This window comes from Gopherus flavomarginatus, chromosome 4, assembly GCF_025201925.1.
Source record: "Gopherus flavomarginatus isolate rGopFla2 chromosome 4, rGopFla2.mat.asm, whole genome shotgun sequence".
NCBI classification, from domain to species: domain Eukaryota; kingdom Metazoa; phylum Chordata; order Testudines; family Testudinidae; genus Gopherus; species Gopherus flavomarginatus.
Window position 1 is genome coordinate 125,891,100 of NC_066620.1, and position 26,692 is coordinate 125,917,791.

The window sequence follows — 26,692 nt, forward strand, 5'->3', positions numbered from 1 at the left end:
CAGATGCACCCATATATCAAACTTCCAGTTTTGTTAGAGACAAGTGTGTCTCAAGTACCCCTCATAATGTCAAGTGGAAGAGGTTCGCTATCTGAAGTGAAGCCAAACAATTAGAAACTTTCACGTATTCCACACACAGAGTCATAGTTGTATGGATTTTCTGTCAGAGGCTAGATTGCTTGCAATTTTTAGTCCAGTATGAACCTGTGAAAGATTCAGACCAGAATTTTCTAGTGTCCTCTGATTTTGATATGTCTTACCCTTGATTTTTTATTTTATTTAGTTATTTATTTAGAAGTGCTGAGCACCCAAAACTCCAGCTGAAGTTAATGGGAGAGGTAGATGCTCAGCACCTCAGAAAAATCAGGCCCAAGGTGGATATAAAATAGTCTAGAAATTCTGGCCTAATTTCTTGGGGAAATTCTTGAATAATCGCTATTTGTGTAGTGCTGTAGACTGTACATAGCACTGTACAGAAATGAAATGCAGTCCCTGCTCCAGGGAACTTGCAGTTTAATGATGTTCCCAGGATACTAAACTATTTGGCTTGTAGTCTGAGGCCCAGATTGTTCCCCTGTATGGTAATACCCTCTGCCTACCACTGGCAGCAGGGTCAACTGTAGAGATAGGTAGTGACTAATTATTACATGTGCCAGATAAGTTAGGGATATGGAGATATTGACAGCACATACTTATCCCCTAACTGGATATAGGTCTGTTCAGATCTTGTTTAAAGATGGCTGTGTTTAGGTGATGGCCCCTGATAAACAAATTTACAGATACTGGAAATTTTTGGCAGTTGGTTTGCCAAGACTGTTACTTATTATTCTAGTCATAATGGTTTTGTTGTTTATCTTGTGCTCCCACTAATTCACTTGTGTCAGCCATCTATTGTTTCTGTCATATGCATAGACTGGAAAATCTTTGAGGCAGAGATTCTTTATATTTTGTATGTACAATGCCTAAAACAGTAGGGGCCCTGATCCCTTATTGGGGTCTCTGGGTGCTACTGTAATATTAAAAACAACTTATGGTGAATCAGCCATAACTCTTTCCTGACCTTTTTGAGTGCATGTTCTTTTGTCTTAACGTTAGTGCTTGCTTTTCATATTGAATAACTATTTACATTTTTTATGGTTTTGCTGCTTTCTAGCTTAGAAGAGTGGATTGAAGAAATCATTCTAGCAACTTGTATCACGCACAGCTTCATAGCATAAAGGAAAAAAATCACAGCCGTTCACCGAGTAAAGCCCCTTTTGTCTCCAGAGTGTTTCAATAAAAAAGTTTGAATTTAAATGTAATGGGAAGATAATATGGTCACTTAACAAAACACGTGCTTCTATACTTAGGAAAGACCCACTTGTTATCTATGGAAAATTCCAGGCACTATTGGTCTTCACGTCATATTAAGTGGCACCTAGAAGTGTTTTGTGCTCATAACATTTGCCAGAATATAAATGGAAGGGATTTCTGAACAAAATAATACTGGTGTTGGCACAGACTTTAAAGGAATGACACGTCTGTTGCTTTTGTGTGTCATGGTTTTATTGTTAGTAGGTAGATATGCAGGAGGAGGCATATAATCAAGTCCACAGCTTTGGGAATATCTTTTTCACTATGTAAGAGTGTGCTGGCTCGGAAGTGGCATAGATGAGAAAGTTGTGGAGCATAACTGAGTGCCTGACACCATGCCACAAATGAGGCAACATTCTTGTGCTATGAAAGAGTTACCCGTGACAATATGGTAATATTAACTCTGAAAATACAGTTACCCATGACAGTGTGGGTATTCACCCACGAAAGCTCATGCTCCAATATGTCTGTTAGTCTATAAAGTGCCAAAGGACTCTTTGCTGCCGTGACAATGTGTATCTTATTTCTACAGTTGACCCTGCTGCCAGTGGTGGGCAGAGGGTATTGTACCTTGCATAATTGTATTTTCAGAGTTAATATTCTTTTCACTTCTTGGTTAGTGATTTTTTTTTTTTGAGAGAGATATTTTGTTGTTGGTAAGATCACCACTGGTGCCATTCTTACAATAGAACATCCCATGAGAGGAAAACTAATGTTCTCACCCCCCACGTGGGTATCCATAGCTCCAAGTGATACCTTTTTCTCTCTTCATCTAGGTGTTTATACTGAACTCAGTACCATAGTGAGGTGTGCAGCATAAGCATACACACATGTAGGTTAGTGAGTGGATAGATTCTGAGCAAAATAAGAATTACTTAGATCATAAGCTGTATGGGGCAGCAGAGACCATCTTCATTATCTTTATATAGTGTCTAGTTTGGTGTTATGCTCTGTCCCCTTCTAGTGGCACCTAGCTCTGCTAGAGGTTGATGAGTCTGCTACAGCCTAGGTTAAGAGCCATGTGGCTTTTAGCTCATGCAGTAGCGGCTCATGCAGAGGTCCTAGGGTTTGATCCCACCTGCCCACAACCAGGGTCTGTCTGTTACACTGTCATGGTGCAAAAACTCAATAATAAGAATATTTTGACAAATCAAAAATACTTTGAGTGGTCTCTGGATATCATTTTTATGCAAACATATTTATTTTAAATGTTTCTGGGACATCAGAAATATTCAGCTGTCACTCATCTGGCCTGCTAAGGAATATGGGATCAATATGCCAAGATAATTATTTGCAAATGAGTGGTATGATAGGTTTTTCTGAAACCTTTGGTCAAAACAGTCAAACAGGTAAGCCAAAACTTCCAGCAGCCAATTCTAAACCAAAAATGCCAAAGATGCCCTTCAGTCTGTTTTCTAGAAGAAACTAACCAAAGGGATAGCTTTCGTGCAGTGAAAGTTTGGGTCCATTTGCAGTTCAGTGTTCATTGCTTCCTGTAGTCGAGAGCTGACCCCTACTTGTGGCTGTCCAGACACTTCTGAGCAAGATGTTGTTAGAGAGAGAACTCATTTCAGTTCAGGGGTTCCCTGTGCACCCAGTAAAGCTGTGTTAAGGGTTCAGATAGCTCATAGGGCCTTGCACAGATCCTCTTTACTGGGTAGGTTTACTCAGTGTGTTGGGGGATTGCCCAATTCACCAACTAGCTGTATTTCCTTCCTGAGCAGTTCTTTACATGGTTGCACATATCTATTCCAGAATGCCAGAGACAGAGTTTTTTGCAGCAGTGCTTGTTGAGGAGATACTTGTATCCTGCACCTCCTTATGGCCCCTCCTGAGGCTATATAAGGTCAGTGCCTCCCTGACCTGCTGAGTTCCTTCTCAGAGCCCACTGGGAGGTTTACCTCATGGGTTTTCTTCTGTGTAGGTAGCTAATTCAAGAGAAAGCTAATCTGTCAACAGTTAGTTAGCAGTTTACACCTGTTAAGTGTTTTTTGATTCTTGTTTTATACTTTCAAGTTTATTTTAATAGTTGGTTTCGATGGTAGGCAGCACTCACTAAGCTTGAGGCACTGTTTATCGTGTGAGGTGTCTGTCGCTAATAGTGGCCTCCATACATGGTACCTTTTATGCCTCAGTGAAGGGCACGTTAAGACTGTGAAAATATTGGGGAGGGGGTTTGAATCTGCCCCTTACTCTCCATGCGCAGCACTTTCATTCTGTGGGGCTAGGCCTAGCTCTCTGCTCCGCAGCCCATTGGCTCTAGCAGAGGAGCCTACCGCAGTGTCATTTGCCACATGCAAATAGATGCAGGTGGGGCTCATCTCTGCTGTTATTGGATACGGAGTCTCAGGATCCCTCCCCGGGACTTGCATAACATAAGTTGGTTCCATTGGCCTCACGTAGTCTTGGAGCTATTCGTGGTAGTGAGCACTATGTCCAGTAATAGGTGCCAGCAGTGTCAGATCCTAAGATTGCATACATTGCAACAGTAATGGATTGCTAAACTGTATTATACAGATCAACCATTAGGTGACGCTATGTGTCACATACCTCCCATAAGCTCACAATTGCTATTCCTGGCAGTGCATTAAAGGGTCTTATAGGGTACACATTTGGTCTCTCTCTCTCTCTGGGAAGGAAGCTCTATAGCCAGTCCATATCTGGTACAAAAGCCAGCACTGCTAGTAGCAACCTACCATGTGCAAGGTGTACATGGCGACAACAACTCATTACACTGACTTAAAGCAAATGCCAGTTTTGAGCTCGCTCTTGCACTCCTTAATTGGGGCATTTAGTGCAATAAAACTAACATTCAGAGATCCTAAGTCCCTTACAGATGACTTGATTGATAAGTTGATATTTCCCTCTATATTCCCCCTCATTTGGCTCATGTATCTAACAATTAAAGTTCAAAGTCCTACTGGTGAACATGTCTGTTAAGCCTCTAATTATTTTATGTCTCCTTCTTCCACTGTTATCATTCTGAAAATGAAATATGACTAAGCAAGTGAAAGTTAATTTCACCTTAATAAAAACAAAATAGTTTGTGTTTCTGTCCTGTTACTTCATACAATATATTTTTATATTTTCTCTCTCCTAGTTCTTTTCTTTACACACTGATTTATTCCAGAATATAAAAGTGAATCATGTTTTATGCTTAATATACCATTCCAGTTCATGGCTAGGTAAAAACACTAGTACTAAGAATGTCACTGAATGTTTTGGAAGAAATGTTGCTTTTACAATGCAATGTAGTGTTGTATACATTGATACCTTTTCATTTTTTTCCTACTGAAGGCCTTATTCTATCAGTTATCAAGTTACTTGCAAAAACAGCAATAATAGCATTGTTGGTCACAAGCTGTCCTAAGTAGCATTTTTCTTTTTAATAAATATTTTTATTGAATAATGTTAAACAGTTATACAATGGAATTCAAGAATATGGGTCCACTTAATAGAGTAGAGGAAAATTTGATCAACGTCTACAAAGCAAAACAACTACTTATCACTACTAAATCTAACCCACAACTACAAAAACAGGACAAAAGAGAGGAAAAATATTTGAAACAATATTTTACGTGCTACTTTCTGAACTATATCACTTTAGAATCTGTTATGTACAGTCATACAAGATTAATGCTCAAAACAATGCAACACTTAACTGGAAAGGAAACTTGTATTGTTTTTTGCAACTTTAGACTCCAAATTGCCAGTGCTAATTTTGACTTCTGTGAAGTAGGATACCAATTAATTCAACTGTCATTCTAGCCTTTTGTTCTGCAGAAATCCCTTGTGTGCACGTTCATGTGGACCCTTTTGTAATTATTAGTGGGTGTGTTTTACAGTACGTGTGCTTGGTCCTTAAATAGACACTTCAGTAGACACAATGAGTGAATTAAGCCCTCCGCTACACCTGCGCAATCCCAATCAAAGACATTAGGTAGAAAAAGACCTATTAAGTCATCCTTACCATCTCTCTGCCAGACAGGCTTATTCTGTTTTCTCTAGTGTTTTTTGCCCAGTGTAGTTCTAAAAAAAATATTAAGTGATTTGGTTTCCACCACTTGCTTTGGGAGACTTTTGTACTACCAATTATGTCTCACTGTCATTAGGTTTTTCCTGGTGTTAGCCTACATTTTCACTTCTGTAATTTGATCAGACGACTCTTAGTTGTGCATGGTGCATGCACCAATTAAATAATGTCCCTCTTTCCATGGAAGTATTTACAGACTGTTAAATCTCTCCAAACTATGCATGTGGTCTCTTAATTCTTCCTTATAAATCAGTCCCTTCGGGTCCCGAATCATTTTTGTTGCTCTTCTCCAAACGCCTTTCAGTACATCAGTATCTTTCTGGTTATGTGGTGCCCAGAACTGAACATAGTATTCTACATGGGTTCACACTGGAGCTATATATAAAGAGGCTATCTTCTACTTTCTCTCCATAATCTGATTTTGTCTATGGAGCCCAAAACTGCATTAACTTTTTTTTGCAGCCACGTTATATTGCAAACGTGTCTAATTTTTAGTGTCAATTTTTAACCCACAACCTCTCTCATAACTGCTTTCCAGGTTACTTCCTCACATCAAGTATATGCATTTCCCAAGTTGTATTAGGATGCATTTTTCCAAGATGAATCCCATTATTTCCTGTCGTTGTTTTCTGATCTTTTTGATTATTTACTTTTCTTCTTTAACACTTCTTTATTAAGTGAAGAAGACTAGACTAAACAGCAGTCTCTGCAGAGCTCCACTAGATACTATTGAAATCAGTAGGGTTGCATAGTTATAATTTAGGACAAACTCTGACCCAGAGTGTGCTGGATTTGCAGAGACATTAACAGATTTTATCACACCTTAGGGTTTGTGTACATGGAACATACACTAGAGGGATGTGATTTGCATGTTGCACATTAACTGACCCATTTAGGCCCTGCTAGTATGAACTAAAAGTTCCCTAGTGCGCATTGATGTGTTGCTGTTTGAAAGAGCAGTGAAGAGTGGTGGCACAGACTTAAATTCGGACAGTACACACACACGGGATTCTGAATACATACTTGCATTGCTAGCTTCCCAGCTACGCTGCTAATTTTAGCAGTGCTAATGCAGATGAAGCCAGTGTAGGTATGTCTGCTTGAGCTACAGTCACACCTCAGATTGCAGTGTAGACATATACCTAGTCTTTCCCGTTAAGAATTTAACAAATCATGTGTTGCTAAATGGCAGCACTTTTATCCTTGTATATCAAAGGCACCAGGTTCAGTGAAATAGTAGATGGTTAGAATTCAGACACTGCAAGTCAGGATTATTGCATTCTTATCCTTGTTTGGCCACTGACTTCTGTGTGGCTTTTGGTGTAAGTCTCTAAACTTCACTGTGTGCTTCATTTTGTCCATCAGTGAAATAGATATAGTAGTTCTCTGCATTACAGGGGTGTTGTGTTAAAAAGCAATTCCCATATCCTCAGCCTAAATAAATGGACCAGTGGCTGAGAAGAGGTATGTCAGGTGACAGGGGGAAGAGTGTTAAAGAAATCCCCTTCACGCTATTTTTTTGCAGACTATGGAGCAGCCATGGAGCTAAACCAAATCCACTACTGAAGCCCTTACCTGACCCTGCCCAGAAGAGAAGAGAACAGAAGTGTCTCTGTTCAGTAGTAGAGCTTCCAGCTTTGTTTCCCTTCCCCCCTCCCACCCCAAGCCTTTTAGGTTGATATGGGAACTGCTGTGGAGTTGAGATGCATGCCACACAGGTTTATGGTTTGCTCCTCCTCCTAACTCCTTCACTACCACCTCCTATCCCCCCCTTCTCCCCCAAAAAGAAAAATCCTGCCATTCTTGTGCAGCAGAGCTGCACCGGTCCATCACCTTGGCCTTTCTGCAAAGGAGGGTATCATGTTTTTACGTGATGATGTCTGTAAATTACATTCTTACAAAGGGGTTGTATACAGTCCATAAAAAGTGTGGAGTTTTGATTGGACTGCAAGCAACTAGTCAGAAATTTCATTCACTTAAACAATATAATTTTGTCTTCTTGCTGATTGTGAGAAACAGTAGTGGGCAGCTGGAAACTTTATTGTTGTAAAGAAGAAGTTAATATATTTAATAGGTTATTAAAATACAACTTTCAGGGAAGATTATCTGAAAAATCATTTAACTTTTTTTTTCAACATAGGCCTTATCTAATTATATGTGCTGAGCTGTTGAATGCTTTTTGAGGCAAAAAGCATGAGCATGGTTGAGGAGGAGATTTTAATATCGTCATTGAAAATTGGACCTCAAATATCTGGTTAAATTATCTGAATGTTAGTATCTTGGAAGTCTAGAGAAAAAATCCTTTTCCCACTGTTAGGAAACATTATGGTATTGGTCAGTAATTTCTGTCCCAACTAAATATTTGCATATAAGCCAGTACAGCAAAGATTTTTTTTCCCAGCAGCTAGCTGTCTTAGCTGTGACTTGAAGGCTTGCCAGGTCCTGAAAGTCAAGGCCAAGCCCTTGTTCAAAACAAGCTAGTGAGGCTTTGGATGTCCGTGTGCAAAGGATGCTGTTTTAACTGAACAGATGTTTTCAATCTGCGTTAGATATGCTTGGAAGAGGTGCCAGCTAGCAAAAATAGTCATGTTTTCTAGGACAGTTGGAAAAGAATGCTGGGTGTTTCAGATGGACATCTTTTCTAGTTGCAGTGGAGGATGATGGTGTCTGAAGTGGGAACGTGTTGTTGGCTTTACTGTATCTGCTGTTAAAAACAAACCGTGTTCTCATTACATGATTTGAGGGCTTGAAGGGACAAAAAGTTCTCAAATGTAATTGGACCACCTGTGTTTCTATCCTCATACAATTCAAACTATTTAGAAAGCTGTTGGGAGTGTTCAACACCATGTGCTCTAAGTGAGTGAAGTGAGCCGTTGTTATTCTGGGCACTATTGAAGTATTTATAGCACAAAACAAAAATGGAAAAATAATTTCAGTTTGGAATGACCAGTAAAAACACCTTGGTTTGATAGGTTTCGTAGAAAATTATAATGCTCTCTAAACATTGTGCATTCTATGGGAATGGATATGTTCCGACAGCAAAAGTTTGTTTGTGAAAGTCACGTAAATAGACCTTCGATACTGTATGTACATATTGTGACACATCCCCCATCATATAGCAACTGTTTGGCAAATCATTTATCGTTATTTGTTTAACTTTCAAGTGTGTGTTCTGTCTTGTTTTCAAGTGGCATTGACAGGTCTCTGACAGATGCTGCACATAGTCATTTTATTGTGTGAAGTAGATTTTTGTGTTGCTTTTTGCTGTGGTGCACATTACTAAATGATTTTTAAAGCTGTTTTTACAGTGGATTTATGTAGTGGACTTCTTTTGAAATATTTAGCTAGAAAAATATATGGAAACTTCCATATAATTTTCAAATAAAGGAGGCAAGATTTAAATCACTTACTTTAATCTCTGCCTCCCCCATCCCCTTTTTTAGGTGCTTTTCTAAAGACTCGGGAGTTGCAGACTTTGTAGCTTGTGTAAACTAAGCACATTGTGTACACCAGGTGCTCCTTGCATTTCTCTGTTCCTCTCCCACAAGTTCACTGTGTGCCACCCTCCCATCCCCCTCTCTTTTCAGGGACTCCCTGCAACTCTCCCATACCAGGGTCCCTCATCCCTCCCCCATAGCAGCAGCTCTGTGTGCCCCACCATTCTTGCTCCCCCCTCTCTGTACCTTCCATTCCTCTCTATGCTAGGGGGCTCTGAGTGCCTGTTTCCTCCCATAGTAGAATCTTCCATCTTCCCCGCCCCCCATGGCAGAGACTGTATGTAATCCTTCATTAAACCTTAACTCATTCATCACCATGCTAGAGTCCCCTAACATCCCTCGCCCCCCAGGAGTTGTCTGTGTATGCTTCCCTTCCCTCTCTCCCCTCCACCATACTGTTTTTTCTTTCTGGGAAAGGAGTAATTTGGGGTGTCAGCCTGTTAATCTACTGGGAGGATGAGCAGATATGAGATGGGAGTATTGTTATGCTATAAAGTGTAATGAGTGCCATCAACCACTTCTTTGATCAATAGACAGTTAGAGGTGCTTGAAGCTTTGTGTGCTAAGGACCTGGCAGAAAATTCATGTGCCCCCATTTCACCCTTTTCATTCTTCCAATTTCCCCCGAGATCAAGAGGGTTCTGGTCATTGGTGTCTAGAACATTGCCTGAAATTTTAGACTTGATCGGATGTGGCATTCAAAAGTTATCTCATTACAGATAGACAGACAAACCGAAATGCCATTGAGTTGGGCGTAAGACTGTCTAAAATTGCCCAACATGTTCGTTCGTTCGTTCGTTCGTTCGTTTGTTCTCATTGGTCAGTATAAGAGCCAGAACTTTCCTTTTTCAAGCAATTAGATGACATTTATATTCATTTACAGTCTTAATTTGTATATTCTTATTTCATTATGCAAAATATTTTAGGAGAGGAACTGAAGAATAGTTTTGCCAGTTGAAAATACAAGAGGAGCTTTATGTAGAATTGCACTTTGGAGTCTGGTCAGCATACCCATTACTTGGTAAAAAGTGTTTTAAAATCTTTGACTGCAGTTGCTCAGTCTTTTTTTGTTTTAGGTCTCCTTTTGGAAGATGTGCCCAACAATTTAAGTAATAATAATACCTAGCTCTTATGTAGCATTTTTCATCGGTAGATCTCAAAGTGCTTCACAAATTCTGTTTCATGCCTATTGCTTATGGGTCCAGATTTGAACTAGCAGATGAATACCAGCTGCTAAGGCTCATCTTACACAGAGAAGTTAATTCGTACTAAGGTAGGGTACAAATGAAAGTGGCATAGCTATTCCTGATTAACTCCCTGTATGGATGCTCTTATTTTGGAATAAAATAACCTGAGTTTAATCTGGAATAGCTATTTCAGAATAATTCCCATGTAAATAAGTCCTTACTCTTTTGATGATGCCAGACCCTGCCATCCTGTGACAGAATATGTAGACAGGAAGTTGCCTCCGTTCAACTTTCCCTTCCTTCTACTCAGACACTCAAGGGAAGGTCTGTAGACTGGCTGTTTTGAAGACAGGAGGGAGAGAATGCCTTTAGGAAGGCTAGACTCCACACCATAGGTGCTGACTCTGTGGGTGCGGCAGGGTGGAGCACTCATGAAAAACTTTTGCAAGTGCTTAGAACCCACTGGCAGCCAGTGCCTCCTGCCTGCCAGTGGCCCCGCTCATCAACTCCTCTCCCTCCCTCCCAGTGCCTCCTGCCCACCACAGTCAGCTTTTTTTGCGGCGTGCAGGAGGCTCTGGAGAGGAGTGGAGATGGGGCACATTCAGGGGAGGGGGTGGAAAGAGGCAGGGTTGGGGACTTGGGAAAAGGGGTGGGGACAGGACCTGGAACAGAGCAAGGGTGGGAAGAGGCAGAACGGGCATGGAGGCTTGGGGAAGGGGTTGGGTGGGGTCGGAGCCAGGGGTTGGGCACCCTCTAGGCTCAGAGGAAGCTGGCACCTGTGCTCCACACCCATGTCACGTGACTGGGTTGAACCTCAAACTTTGGAGAATCTGTTAGCACTTCTTTTCTGCTTATATTAATTTATTTTTGCTTTCCGTTTATAAACCTTGTCCCTCAGGGAAAAGACCTTGCTGACTGCAACTGTATTTTTTGTTCCGGTGAGTTATTCCATCAGTTTACACACTGTCATTAGTGAAATAGGCTGCTGTATCACACAGCAAGAGTTGTGATCTCAGTGTTGACAATTTCATACCTATGCAGTGCACAGGACACTGAATCAACATATCAAACTAATGAGCTTTCTTAGGAAGGCAGAGAATCCCTGGCTCTGAGAGGCAGGGAAGGTGCTAAAGTAAGGAATCTGATTTGGTAAGATTCGAGATTTTTTCCTCTCTGTCTGATTGTAGCCTAAAAGGGTCCAGTAGCTGGGGTAGAGAGGCAGGCAGCTCTGTAGTGGGAGAACCGGCAAAGGAAATGCTATGTACCACCAAATATGGCCACCTTTACTGATTTTTATTATGCAATCCAGCCTCTTGTCATTGGTACAACTAAGTTTTTTGTAAGCCATGCTTTGTGTGGCCATGCAAAACGGATTCTGTTAGTGTTTTTGCATTGGGGCACAACATCCCATGCACCAGGCCTGGAAAAAAAATTGATGGAGGAAATGATGGGACAATGATTTTAGGATCTTGTGAGAAGCAAAAACTAATGAGAGGGAGCTGGTCTGACTTAGATTGACAGGCCAGTATCCACCCAGGGCCTCAGAGATTCTTGACTCATGTAACTTATCAAAAGAAATGTGACTCAATACCTTTTTAAAAATTGTATTAAGTCACTTGAAAGTAAAATCAAGAAAACACACAACCAAAACTAATACTACTAATAATAAACCAAACGAAAAATAAAACAATGCAACTTTCAAATCAATACCAAATCAACTAGTTAAATCATCAAATTAAATAGTAAATTTTAGTAATGTCTTACGTCACAAATCCAAATGAGCACCCCTCTCAGCCACACACTAGGACTGATGGGAGGGCAATCCAAGCCTCTGTGTGCTGAATTTAAACCCAGCTTATATATATTTTAAATGCACATATATTCATGGGGATTGCATACTTTTTTTTTTCTTCCATGTAATTCATTGTAGGTGAAATCTAGCAGTTGACTGAAGGATGATAAAATTATATTTGAAGATCTCAAGTTGCCAAGGGCTAGATTCCCAAAGGGGATTTAGGCATTGAAACACTCCTAGCTGCCCAGCTGCCTAGTGAGAATCACAGCTCCAAGGCAGGCACCCAGGTTCCCATATGTTGTATGAGGAGAGTTAGATGCCTAAGGAAGGTATCTGCAGAAGCCAGCAAGTTCAATGAGGAGCCTCCTAAGATAGCAGAGAGTGAAATGCAGAGAAAAGGAGCAGGACTTAGGGCCCAGATCCACAAAGGTACTTAGGCATCTACATAGGTGTTGGAACTAGGGGTGCTGGGGTGTGTGTGGAAGCACCCCTTGGCTTGAAGTGGTTTCCATCATATACAAAGTTTACAGTTTAGTTCAATTGCTCTCAGCACTGCCACTATGCAAATTGATCAAGCACCTCATGGCACTTAACTCCCTTTGATCTGGTACCTGACTTACTGGCCCTGAAGGAGGCACCCATCTCCACTCTGGATTCTCTGCTATGAACCCTCTCCTCGAGTTAGGCACTTAAGCCAGTTCAGCCTTTTTTGAGGGATGGGGAGAGAATGAGATATTTTCTCTCCCTGTTGTAGCCAATAGCCCAGTGGCTAGGCACTGCAGGGCCGACTCCAGGCACCAGCGAAGGAAGCAGGTGCCTGGGGTGGCAAATAGAAAGGGCTGGCACTCCGTCCATTATTGGGGCGAAACGTCCAGGTCTGTGGCAGCAATTCGGCAGCAGATCCTTCAGTCCCTCTCTTCCTCTTCTGTGGCACTTCGGCTGCAGTTCAGTTGGGTTCTTCTTTTTTTCACTACTTGGGGCGGCAGAAAAGCTGGAGCCGGCCCTGCTCCCCTGGCAAGGGGAAGACCTGTTTTCAAATCCCTGCTCTGTCTGATTTGGAGCTGGGACTTCAGGTCTCTCTCCAGGTCTCTAACATTCCATCTGTGTGCCTGTCATAAACAGATAGCTAAGGGTTAATGTCTCTTCCACCTGAAGCACCTGACCAGAGGACCAGTCAGGAAACCGGATTTTTTCAACTCTGGGTGGAGGGAAGTTTGTGTCTGAGTCTTTGTTGTCTGTCTGCCTGCTTTCTCTGAGCTTTGGAGAAGTAGTTTCTACTTTCTAGTCTTCTGTTTCTAAGTGTAAGGACAAAGAGATCAGATAGTAAGTTATATGGTTTCTTTTCTTTGGTATTTGCATGAATATAAGTGCTGGAGTGCTTTGATTTGTATTCTTTTTGAATAAGGCTGTTTATTCAATATTCTTTTAAGCAATTGACCCTATATTGTATCATCTTAATACAGAGAGCCCATTTATATGTATTTTTCTTTCTTTTTATATAAAGCTTTCTTTTAAGACCTGTTGGAGTTTTTCTTTACTTCAGGGAAATTGAGTCTGTACTCACCAGGGAATTGGTGGGAGGAAGAAATCAGGGGAGATCTGTGTGTTGGATTTGCTAGCCTGATTTTGCATTCCCTCTGGGGGAATAGGAAAGTGCTTTTGGTTTCCAGGATTGGGAACGGAGAGGGGGAGTCACTCTGTTTGGATTCACAGAGCTTGTGTCTGTGTATCTCTCCAGGAGCACCTGGAGGGGGGAAGGGAAAAAGGATTATTTCCCTTTGTTGTGAGACTCAAGGGATTTGGGTCTTGGGGTCCCCAGGGAAGGTTTTTCAGAGGGACCAGAGTGCCCCAAAACACTCTAATTTTTTGGGTGGTGGCAGCAGGTACCAGGTCCAAGCTGGTAACTAAGCTTGGAGGTTTTCATGCTAACCCCCATATTTTGCACGCTAAGGTCCAAATCTGGGACTAAGTTTATGACAGTGCCCTATCCACCAGGTTATTGGGTATTCTGGAACACAGTATCTCTCTCCTGTTGGAGTTGTTCCTTTTATATAAAATATTCATTGGGTCAGAGAAAGAAAGTGAGAGGCTGACTCTGTAGCCTGGCAGTTAGGGCATTCCCTGGGATATGGGAGAGTAAGGTTCAAATCTCTGCTTCAGTGAATATTTAACTATTTATACAAATTATACAGCTTCATCAGGAGAGAGTGAGACACCCCAGAATACTCAATAGACTGGGGCACTCACCTGCATGCGAGAGTCCCTGGCTCAAATCAAGCAGTATGCAAATTCAAACCTGGGTGTCCCACCTCTCCCATAGGAGCATACCCTAGCCCCTGGCGATATTGGGTATGTTGCGACACGTACTCATGCCTGTCCTCAACATTCCCAACGTGCACCTCCCCACAGGCCCAGAAATTCCAACTGCTCACCCCCACCTGTCTTCTGTGCAGGTTAGGCATGCTCAGACCATGTCTGAGATTGGCTCTGCAGAGGAGATAGGTGGGGGGAACACCTAGTTTGAGGATCTCACCAGGGTTTAAAGTGAGCTTCAGGACTCATGCAGCTTTTTGTGTACGTACACCGGAGGGAACGCTGGCTGCCTACAGTGTTAGGTGGCAGCAGATCAATGATTTTGTGAGTGTCAATGGTGCCTAAATGTTGGAGTCAGGCACCTGAGTACCTTGTGAATCTAGTGCCTCTAATACAGTGGTTCTCAACCAGGGGTACGCAGAGGTCTTCTGGTGTACTCAGCTCCTCTAGATCACTTTTTCTCAACTCCCAGATAGGTTTGGGGGATTGCGAGTGCAGGGCCAGCATTAAGGTATGTCAAGCAGGGCAATTGCCCAGGACCCCACGCCATAGGGTGCCCTGTGAAGGTAAGTTGCATGCTTCAGTCCGGCCACCTGTGGTTCGGGCTTCAGACAAGGCTCACAAATGATAAACAGGCTCAGTTATCCCACTGAAATGTAAATACAATATTTATATTCCAATCAATTTATTTTATATGATAAAAATGAGAAAGGAAGCATTTTTCCATAATAGTGTGCTGTGACACTTTTAAAATATTTTTTGTCTCATTTTGTAAACAAGCAGTTTAAGTGAGGTGAAACACAAGATAAATCCAACTCCTGAAAGAGTTACAGTAGTCTGGAAAGGTTGAGAACCACCGCTCTAATACCATCAGGAAACCCTTTGATTTTGCTAAAAAAAAAAGCAAAAACAAAACAAAAAAAAACTGCAGCAAGTGCATAAAAATGTGTATCAGCATACAACAGTATTTCTCTTATCCACAATATTTGACCTCTCAATGGCCCTTTTTCCTTCAGCTCTAGTTTCAGAGGATATTGCCTTAACAATACTTTCAGGGTAATCTAAGATGAGTTTGAAAATGGGACCTTTTGGATCAAAGTTTCTTTGCTTTTTAAAAAAATGTTAACTTTACTATATGCTTAATTCTCTGCTCAGTTTTCTTTTAAATAAAACTGCAAAATTAAGTGCAAGAATGTTTTATGCTTCAGAAAAAACTCTACATTTGAAACTCATTGTAACAATTTTTCTCTGTTCTATTATTGTTCTTTGAACTAATCTATTTTTTTTTTTTTAAATTCAGGTTCTGACTGAATCGTCTCGTCAAGGTTACACAGGTACAGGCTATCAGGATTTCAGTAATTGGGAATCCCTTATGAAAATCAAAGAAGGGTTGCTAAGACAGAAAGAAATTGTGATTGATCGGTGAGTAATCCTTTCTTGTCTTCAATTGCAGTGTTAAGTAATAGACCACACAGACTATTGACATAGAAAGTACTATAGATGTTGACTTTCAAAAAGACCTGGTTCAAAGAAGGTTTTTAGGACTCAGACCTGAAAAGACTCATGTACAGGTGGGATTACTCAGTGCGTGCAGGTGTGTGTGTGTGTGTGTGCACGCGCGCCTTTGCAGGATCAAGGATGTAGTGTAATTTGTCTGTCTTTTCACTGACAGTGGTCGAGAGAAGTGAATGAGACCACTGGCTAGGACTGTTGCCCCTAAGATTACAAAAAAACAGATTTTTAAGAAACTGGCTGGCTGTAAAATCTTAATTTTCCTTTTTTCAGCCTGAACAATTCTTTGAAAATGACTTGGAAGACAAAAATTAGTTATTTGTAACCCATTCTTGAGACATTTTTCCCAATGACAAGTTAAAGGGGGGTGAATGCTACAGTTGTTTAATGATATAGTCGAAACCAGCTCTTAAAGATTTGAGAAATTGGCACCACAGAGGTATGCAATTGGTAAAAATGCATTCAAAGATTCCTATGAGTTACTCAGAGAATGATAAATCCAGAATAAGTGTCTAAATAAACACTTCCTCTCTAATCTGTGGTATGAAACAATTAGAAGAGGACCATCATCGAGACAGGGTGGGTGAGGTAATAATTCTTATTGGACCAACTTCTGTTGGTGAGAGAAACAAGCTTTTGAGCTTACCAGTAGCGTAGCTAGCAGGGGAAACAGCCGCTTCCCCTCAGCACGTTTTTAAAAAGCGGCGCCTGCCGGGCTGGCACTGGTGGCAGCACTGCCGGAGGAGCGAGGGGGCCAGCTCCTTGGCCATTGTGCCCTACTCTCAGTGCAGCCCCACCATCGCCGCAGCCACCTCCTACGGTGGCTCTGGGCTCCGTGGCCAAGCGCTCCCTGCCCCTTGCTAATGCGGCGGGGAGAGGCGAAAGGGCCCCTGCACCTTTAAGGGCACCTGGCTGGCGAGCCCCGCATGGAGTGCACTGAGCGCCGGGAGCAGGCAGGGGACATGTGGCGGCGCAGGACGGAAGGTGAGTGGCGGGGGTCCGGTGCCTTGCTCTGGGGGTCCGGGCAAGGGGCTCCCCGGGGCTGGGCCCGCAGGACAGGGGTGCAGGCCACGCTGTCTGGACAGAGGGCCCTGGCGCGTTGCAGGAGCCTGGGGTGGGGCGGATGGGACCCCACGGTTGGGGCCGGGGCGGCGCAGCCTGGTGGGGGACACCTGCAGAGCGCGCTGGGCAGGAGAGACTCTCCCGGGGACGAGGGGGTATCCACACCCCCCAGAAACCCGTGGAGTCCTGAGCGGCCCCGGGGTTAATCTGGGGGGGAAACGGGAGGAGTCGGGGGGGCGTGGCCAGAGGAGCTGCCAAGGGAGGGCAGCTTTTTTTATGTTTGCTCCCCCTACACTTAGCAGTGGCATAGCCAGGTTTTTACACAGAACTCTTCTTCAGGTCTGAGAGACTAGTGCCTGGTCTGTACTATGCGGTTAGATTGGTGTAAGCTGCCTTGTTTCGATTTAGCTATGGAAGTGTCTTCACTTAACTTTGGCTCCTGCCAGCGTAAGTGCCTCTCTATACCGATATAGTAACACCACCTCTCCGAATAATGTAGAGTCATGATTGATGTAATTAGGGCGATGCAGTGTCAGTGTAGACACTGTGTTGTTTACATTGACTGACTGTTACTGGGGTTTCAGGAGCTGTTCTGCAATGCCCGACACTCACAATACAAGTGCTCCTGGTAAGGACATGTGCTGCCGACACAAGGCGCCAAGTGTGCACACACGTAAGCGATTTAATAACTGCAGTGGTTGTATGTCACTGTCAGTTGGGTTGACATAATTTTGTAGTGTAGACATGGCCTAACTGAAAGTGTCATTGCTAAATACAAGGTTTGAACAGATTGTTTAGGTAAATATTTAACACATTTGAAGGAACCATTCAAAGTGAAGTGGCCTGTTAACACCTCTCCAGTCACAGAGAGAAAAGGGGAGGGGGAAAGCAGCTAGGGTGGTGTTAGTGGGTTATAGATTGTTGTAATAAGCCATAAATCCAGTGTCTCTATTCAGACCACGAGGTTTAGTGTCTAGGAAAGTTATGAGTTTAAGCTGCCAGGCTCATCATTTGAAAGTATTGTGCAGGATTCCTGTAAGAATGAGGACCGATAGCTCAGATATAGAGTGATCACTTTGTGAAAGGTGTTCACCCACAGGTGATATGGTTATTTTTTACTTTTATGATTTTCCTGAGTTTATTCAAGAGCATGGTGATTGGTTTCACTCATGTAGTTGCTAATGGGGCATTTAGTGCACTGGATGAGGTACACCACATGTTGCGATATGCGTGTGTAGGGCCCATTGATCTTGAAAAATGTGTTGTGGGGGTTGTTGATTATTGTAGCAGTGGAGAAATGTCTGCAGATTTTGCATCTGTTGTTTTGGCAAGATCTGGTGCCCCTTTGCATTGGTGTGCAGCAATCTGCAGTTGAATGTTACCTTCTAGATTTGTAGCAGTTTCTGAAGTTTTTGATGTTTGGGTGAATGAAGCTTTGAAGGAGAAAATGTGCTTTTAGAGAAAAATCTAAGTTTAATGAAGCTCACATTAAAGGAACAGATGTGAGCTTGAGTCACGAAGTTTGGATCTGAATGTCAAAGAGTATTTGGATCTGAGATTTTGTGTCCATCTCTAATAATGACTCTTGCCTTTGATGAGCTGGTGAAGATGTGTAGGCTATATTAATTGTGAAGTGTTTGAAACCTCTCATTAAGAATTGGCGTACAGAACATAGATAGGGATTGGCCAACTACAGGAATAATGGATGTTTGTCATGGAATATTTTACTGCTCTGTTATTTAATGCCAACGGCTCTTTTCTTCTAATGCATTTGTGTAGCTCAGTTGGACACAATTTTTTGGACACAGTAGAATTATGTCCCATATGTAATCTGTTCCAGTGGGATGACTCATTTTAGTCTTTGACTGTTACAAAGAGAAAATAGTAGTTACCATTTTCTTTGAGCCACTGTCCTCGATAATAGAGTATGATCATTGAGATTACAGCATGTAATATCGTTCCTGGAGTGGCTTCTATGTTGCACCTCCAAGAGGCACTGCACAGAACTCTCAGCCAGGGGAAGGGGTGGGCTAAGGTGGCTTTAAGCCACCGTTGCATCTTCCTGAAGTTGGGCTACTCCTGTGGCTGGAGAGGCCCTGGAGTAGCATGATTTACATAAGCCTGGGGGAGGGGAGCAGGATCTGTCTAAATTATGGCTGTCTCTCCAGGTCGCTGTATGTTCAGCGATGCTACCGAGAATTTCTGCAGTGCTGTGTGCTACAGCCCTCCCCTGATATGCCCCTCCTCCTTCCAGCACACCCTCTACATCAGTGCTTGTGAGGGTGTCCTGGGAGCGCAGTCTATAGCTGTCTCTCCATTCCAGTGACAGAGGATTTTTTCCCAGCCAGATTAGGGGCTTACTCCACTGTGGCCATTTTAGCTGGCATCTCACCTTATGTGTGTTAGGTTTTAGAGGATGGCAGCTAACATGGTTTTTATGTTTCTTCATTCCCCTTCTGCTAAACATTTCGTTATCACAACTGATCATGAACTTCCGTTTGACTTTTTGAATTCTAGCTATCTGATTTTGTTGCTTTTTTTTCTTGGGATGGACATCAAGTATTTTTACCTGGCATTTTGAATGGCAAAAAGTCTGACTACTGTAATTCTCAGCTCTTTTCCCTCTGTAGCAGAGTATGTCTACTGTACAAAATTAGGTTGATTTTTATATGTCGATTTTTAGAAACTGATTTTATACAGTCAATTGCACATGTCCACACTAAGCGCATTAAGTCGGCGGAGTGCATCCTCATTACTGTGGCTAGCATCAACTTACAGAGTGGTGCACTGTGGGTAGCTATCCCACAGTTCCCACAGTCTCCGCTGCCCATTGGAAGTCTGGGTTAAGCTCCCAATGCCTGATGGGGCAAAAACATTGTCACGGATTGTTTTGAGTACATGTCATCAGGCTTCCCTCCCTTAGTGAAAGCAATGGCAGACAATGGTTTCACGCCTTTTTTCCTGGGTTACCTGGGCAGATGCCATACCACGGCAAGCATGGAGCCCTCTCAGCTCACTGTCACTGTACATCTCCTGGGTGCTGCTGGCAGATGCAGTACTGCATTGCTACACAGCAGCAGCCCCTTGCCTTCGCGGCAGATGGTGCAGTAGGACTGGTAGCCATCATAAGTCTCCTGGGTGCTCCTGGTAGACCTCAGTGAGGTCGATTGGGGCGCTTGGACAGACATGGCTATTCTCCTCTTAGAACACCGAATGGGAGCAAGAGACTCCAGGTCATTCTCTTCTATAAGTTTCATCTCATGGAGATTCAGTCCTGCCTGGACTATCATGCGAGCTGGAGGCATCTGCCTCAGGCTGCTTGCCCAGCCAGTACCACCGTGCGGTTGCACCTACCCTGGCCTACCCCTTGCTCCCATGGCTCATGAAGCCTGGACAGTAGTAAGGAGCAGTTCAACTATAGGCTGAACAATGCAGAATGATGGTAGAATGTGCCTTTGGAAGTTTAAGTGCTCGCTGGCGCTGTTTGCTGACTAGGTCAGACCTCAGTGCAACCAACATTCCCATTGTTATTGCTGCTTGTTGTGTGCTCCATAATATCTGTGAGAGTAAGGGGGAGATGTTTATGGCTGGGTAGGAGATTGAGGCAAATTGCCTGGTGTCCGATTTTGAGCAGCCAGACACCAGAGTGATTAGAAGAGCACAGCAAGGTGTGCTGCACGTCAGAGAGGCTTTGAAAACCAATTTCATGACTGGCCAGGCTTTGGTGTGACAGTTATGTGTGACTCTCCTTGATGCAAACCCACCCCCATTGTTGATTTTAATTCCCTGTAAGCCAGCCACCCTCCTTCCCTCAAAATAAAGTAACTATTGTTTTGAAAACATGCATTCTTTCTTTCTTAATTTTTTTTTTAAATGAGATAATGGACAAGGTAGTCCGGGTGGGATGGGGGAGGAGGGAAGGAAAAGGCCACATTGCTTATTGTAGCCACACTAAAAATCAAACTGTTTGTTTGAATGACAGCCTTCTGTGGCTTGGGCCATCCTCTGGAGTGGAGTGGCTGGGTGCCCAGAGCCTCCCCTCTGCGTTTTGGGCATCTGGGTGAGGAGGCTGTGGAACATGGGGAGAAGGGTAGGCTGTTATACAGTGGATGCAGCGGGGGTCTGTGCTCTTGTTGGCTTTCCTGCAGCTCCAACAGATGCTTCATCATGTCCGTTTGCTCCCCCATTAGCCTCAGCATCTCATCCTGCCTCCGCTCTTCACACTCACGTAATTCTTTCCTGGCCTCTGCCACTGAATGCCTCAATGCATTAAGCTGTGCCCTATCAGTGCGAGAGGACTGCATGAGCTCGGAAAACATGTCATCGGGAGTGCATTTTTTTCGCCTTCTAATCTGCGGTAACCTCCAGGACAGAGATGAGAAGGAGAGTGTAGAAACAATCTGTGCTCTACGATTCTGAGGAGACTGCTTGGTCACCTGTGCTGCTGAGTTTGCCATGCTGACCAAACAGGAAATGAAATTCAGAAGTTCCTGGGGCTTTTTCTGTGTACCTGGCTAGTGCATCGGAGTTCAAAGCGCTGTCCAGAGCGATCACAATGGAACACTCTGGGATAGCTCCCGAAGGCCAATACCACTGATTTGCGTCTGTCCTACCCCAAATTCGACCCAGCAAAGTCGATTTTAGTGCTACTCCCCTCGCCGGGGAGGAGTACAGAAGTTGATTTTAAGAGCCTTTTAAGTCAGTGGAACGGGGTTGGTTGTGTGGACGCATTCATTTTGAAATTGACCTAATGCAGCTAAATTAGACCTAACCCCGTAGTGTAGGCCAGGGTTAGCAGTGTTTAATTTTAGTTTTCTTCCTACATGTTCTGTTTGCAGGGATGACAGGTCCTTGTGCATCTCTCAGAAAAGTCAGTTATGCTGATTACTTTTCATTCAACTAAATGTGGTAGAATGCATAATGGAAGCGCTTAAAGGTGCACAACAAAACCTTAGTGACCTTCCATTCATTTGCTTTATGTAGATACTCGGCACTAGTGCTAAGCATACAGTGAATTACCATTAGGCAGCTTAATAACACCATGCAGGAAGGATTTCCCCCTGAGTAGCGATTCTTCATTTTGGCAAAGGACTTGCTTTAAAAATAATGATTTACAGATTGTTTAAAGCCAATGATTTGAAATATTTTAAAATAGCCTAACACTTATATTTTGTGAGAAGTTTAAAATTGAGAATTAAAGCAGGCTTTCTTTTAACAGTTTTTTACAAGATGTAAACTTAGGGTTTTTTATGACTAACCAAAACCACTATATAACGCTGGCTCTTTTAATGCAGAAAACAAGTGCAGAAATATGGCACTATTGATCAGAATTGGTGTTTTGCACTAGATATGAAATCCTGTGAGGCGCCTTTGGTTCATAATGTTTATCTCTAATAACATCTTTCATCTACAGATTTCATAGCACTTGCGCAGGTAGGCATTATCCCGGTTTTGCTAGTGGTAGGCATTATCCAGGTTTTGTCAATGAGGAAAGTAAGGCAAAAATGGACATAGGGAGCCAAGGGTAGAGTTAGGAATAGAACCAAGGTCCTGACTCAGTCATATATTATTCTGCGTACATGATCATACTTTTAACTCGTTTTTGGGAGGCTGTGTTCACACAGGGGATTTAAAAAAAAAAAATCCCAGCATTGCTAGCACTGGTGCTTTATTGCCAAATTGCTGACAGTTCAAGTTGATCCTTAAATTGGAGGCTTTATGCTTAGGGAAAAGGAGGAAAAACTCATTTTGTTTGATGTAGCTTTGATTGTAGATGCTTGGAGGAGACAACTTTTTATGTGTTCTATGGAAGCCTATGAGGTTGCTGGAGTCTCTCTCTTTTAAACCGTGTTTGACATTGAGCTGATGTAAAAATTTAATTGGTAACAAACTGGTAACTTGACAACACCAGCAAAACTAGTTGAATACAAATGCTTTTTCTCAAACACCTCTTTCCCCATCTATCTGGAAATCAGAGCAGTGCTGTAATGCTGGCCTTTCACATGATGGGCTGGATTTTCTTCCCTGGTGCTGTCATCCATCCCACCTGTTCCCTGCTGTCAGTACAGGACATAGCCAAATAAAAAGGAGCATGGCTGGGACATATGTATCCTACACCAATCCCTGGCTGCTGTTTCATCCCTGGGGACATTAGTAACAGTATAAGTTGTTTTTAAATGTTGCACTTCTATTGTTCTAACATGCACCAGGGACTGACCCTGCACGCAGTTGTCTAGAATTGGGAGAGAGATGAATCACCTTTGCACCTCCCACGCAAATCTAGAGCATACGTACTTTGGTCTAATGATGTGCAGACAATGGATGTTTGAATTATCCAAAATGATTTTAAATCTAAGTGTTACCTTACTGTAAAAAATATCGGCCACCTCCTTCTACCTGAGAAGAAGCAAAAAACAAGCACTCTGGATCAGAAAACTGGACAAACATTATTTTCTGTATCTTAAGCATTTGAAACCTAGTAAAAGCTAAATAGCTGCAATCAATCCAGTTTTAAGCTGTCTTAAAAGAACTTTAAGTGTATTTTGGTAGTTTCTTGTCAGAGGAAAGCCAAAGATTTGAGTAGAGTAAAAAAAAAACAAAACAAAACCTCACCTGGTTCCATTTGTAAACACAAAAATTGCTTTACTTTTTATTCGACTTACCATGTTGAGCAGCAGATTTACTAAATGAGTATGCAAAATCAGTTGGAGTGTTACATCCATTCTATAGATCAGCTTGAAAGCTGAGCACATATGAACACAATAGTATAAATAAGTAGATAAAAGGTAATTTATTTTCATTTGAAAGTTTTGAAAAGGTACTTATAAAAACTGTGTATCTTAGTGCCTTAGAGACTGAGATCAGTTTTTATTCAGCCATGAAAACTGGTCCAGATCCGCCACCTTTTCTGAGGAAAATGCATGAGAGGCTATGGCTGTGTGCGCACACACAACCAATGAGAGATGTACATGGTCTTTCCCCTCCACGCACAAGTTCATGAGGAGTGATCGAGCCCTGAATTAGGATTTTCCTTAAGAGCAGATGTGCTGCTGCTGTTGTAATGTTTACAAGCTGAATGCTCTACTGGACACAGTACGAAGTAGTTTGAAAACATAGCCAAACCTGGATTGTTTTCACTTTGCAGTATTATTTCTCAAGGATTTTGTTTTGACCTGTGACATCATCTTATTTTTAACACTAGAGGGAGCAGCACGTTCTTCTGTTGATTTGGTAAATACCAGTGTCATATTTGAATTCTGTAAGCTTCTATTTTGCTTTGTATATTGAAAATGTTAAAAAAAATTATAACCTTGTTTTGTAATATTTGGAGTGGTTCTGAATTTGCCCAACCGTTACATCTAGGCATTTGCAATACAAACTTAGGCAATACTGGCACTATTTGTTTGGCAGGAACTCTGTATAACGGTTGTGTGAATAAATGCCAAATATTTGAACATATGACATAAGCTACTGAAAATAACACTGCGCTCAGCAATGATTGCAGTGTTCTCTTCCAAACAGCTTAGGGGCATCCAAACAGCTTACTTTTAAGGAAAGGTAAATGTAAAGGTTAGAGTTTTAGTGATTAGCTCTCATTCCTCAGGGTATAATAATGTTTAGATTCTTAGAACAGTTGCTAAATCATTGGCTTCATACCCTTAGCTGAATTGTGTTTAGAGCTTTCATTTAGACGGCTGAATTAGATCAATTTTCTTTCTTTTTGTGAAATTATTTTGTCTTGATTTGTTAACATCATACTGTGTGTGATTGGATTAATGTGCATGTTACTGCCAGTGTCCGTTATTCAGTGCTTAACTGTAGCTCTCTTGAGTTGAGTATTTTGTTATGATCTATAGTATTACTGTATGCATAGAAACGGCATTTTGAAATAGTAATTTTTGCAGAGATTTGAGAAAGGGATGGTAGTGAATTCATGAATGGCTGCTGAGAGCCATATACTCTTCTAGATACAATTGTGCAACAGTCTGTGATGTAAGTGGGAGTTCCATGCATTAGCTCAAGACCAATATATGTATAGCCCACTGGGAGCATGCTGTAAAATTCTACTCACCCACACAGTCAGAATAATGCATTTTTGGAGAGCAGCTGAGTAAAATATAATTAGCTTTTTCTTTATCCTGGAACATTTTTGGTAAGAGATGAGTAAAGGTTTTGTACCTTGACTAGTAAACTTTCATGGTGATTTTGTCATTTAAAAAAAAAATCCACAAGTGGCTACAACTTAGATCAATAAAATGGAAATAAAGATATTAAAAAGTCTTTCTCCACATTTTCATAGGCTACATAATAGATATAAACTTGAGATTTGAAGTATGCGCGCGCTCTCTCTCTCTCTCTCTTTCTTAAAAACAAAACAAAAAACCGTCTAGTTTTTTAGCACAAAACCAATGTGAAACAGCACTTCTCATACCCGCACTGATGTCTGCACTCTTTTGGAAAACTACAGAACTCCCACAATGTTGTGGAGGAAGCAGCCCTTTTTCTGAGCAGGCAACTCTGTGTATCTTCCTCCCTTTCCACCTTCTATATATTCTCTGTGGTAGTTATAGCCATGTGATAAATAGCAAAGCCGTGTGGTAAAAAACAGTTGTGTACACCTTTGACTGCCTCACCTGCACTCCCACCACTAACCGTTTCCCGTGGGCCTTATTCTAACATTCAAATTTCTAGGCTGCTTTAAAAAGCAGCCACGTAAAAAAATAACATTCCAGAGAAATGTTTCCTCCTAACTTCCAAATGTGGTATTCCTTTCTCTATGCCAAAATTAAATTCTCCTGATGCCCAGGAATGAGCAGTGCTCAGTTTGAACCACTGGCAGGTTTAAGGTAGCTCATGAAGAAACAGGGGCTTTATTCCATTACAAATAGGACCTTCTCCACTGCCATCTGTTACTAGTGATCCGAGCTTTAGGGCTTGGTACTTGGAGGTCTTGAAAATCTCTGTAACAGTTTCTCTGAAACAGGGAGGCAATACAGTATATGAAGATTATTGGCACTCGTTTGAAATGACCTGTGTAATTCACTCCTGGCTTTAGCATTCATGAGTAATGAGGAACATTATGCTATCGTGTACATCCTGTGTGCGTTGAGAAGGAATGGTCCCCGCCATCCCTGGAGTCCCTGCACTCTGGATAGGCCCTTATTTGAGGGGCACAAGGGGAAGCTCTTGCGTTACCTCCCACATATATTGTACACAGCTCCTGTGCATCTGCATAGGGTGTAAGGATTGTCAGAATATGGCCCTAAATTACAATATGCCTATGGGATTCGGCTGCTGTGACTGAGACCTGGATTGGCCCTTGGGGTGCACCACTTCCCACTGGTCTGGTTCCTCCTCCTGGTCTCTCTAGGCCAGGGGTCTCAAACTCAGATGACCATGAAGGCCGCATTAGGACTTGTACATTGGCCTGAGGGCTGCATTACTGACACCTCCCCCTGTTGCCCTCGGACCCGCCCCCATGCCACCCCTTCCAGGAGGCCCCGCCCCACCCTGTCTCTTTCCACTCCTTCCCTGCCCGCATTCCAACCCCTTCCCTGAAATTCCCACCCCAACTCTGCCCCCTCCCTGCCCCCACGGGGTGCAGGAGGGGTGTGGGATGTGGCAGGGGCTCAGGGCAGGGGGTCGGGGTTGAGGGTGGGCAGGGGGCTCAGGGCAGGGTGCAGGAGGGGTGTGGGGTAGGGCAGGGGGTCAGAGTGTAGGACAGGTGCGGCAGGGGGCCCTGGGCAGTGGGTTGGGGTGCAAGAGGGGTGTGGGGTGTGCCAGGGAGTTCAGAGCAGGAGGTTGGGGTGCAGGAGGGTTGGGGGTGCGGCTGGGGGATTGGGCTGTGGGGTGTGGCAGGGGGTTGGAATGCAGGACAGGTGTTGGGTGCGGCAGGGGGTCGGGGTGCAGGGTACAGCAGAGGGTCGGGGAGTAGCAGGGA

General features: G+C 42.8%; 1 protein-coding gene across 3 annotated transcripts in view; it reads left to right on the plus strand.

Moving 5' to 3' along the window:
• Positions 1 to 26,692, plus strand: part of CEP85L (centrosomal protein 85 like) — a 175,103-nt gene that overhangs the window by 116,806 nt on the left and 31,605 nt on the right. For all 3 annotated transcript variants that reach the window (XM_050949566.1, XM_050949567.1, XM_050949568.1), the window contains one exon: positions 15,479 to 15,600. In XM_050949566.1, the coding sequence (XP_050805523.1) occupies positions 15,479 to 15,600 (122 nt within the window). The remainder of the gene's footprint in view (positions 1 to 15,478; positions 15,601 to 26,692) is intronic.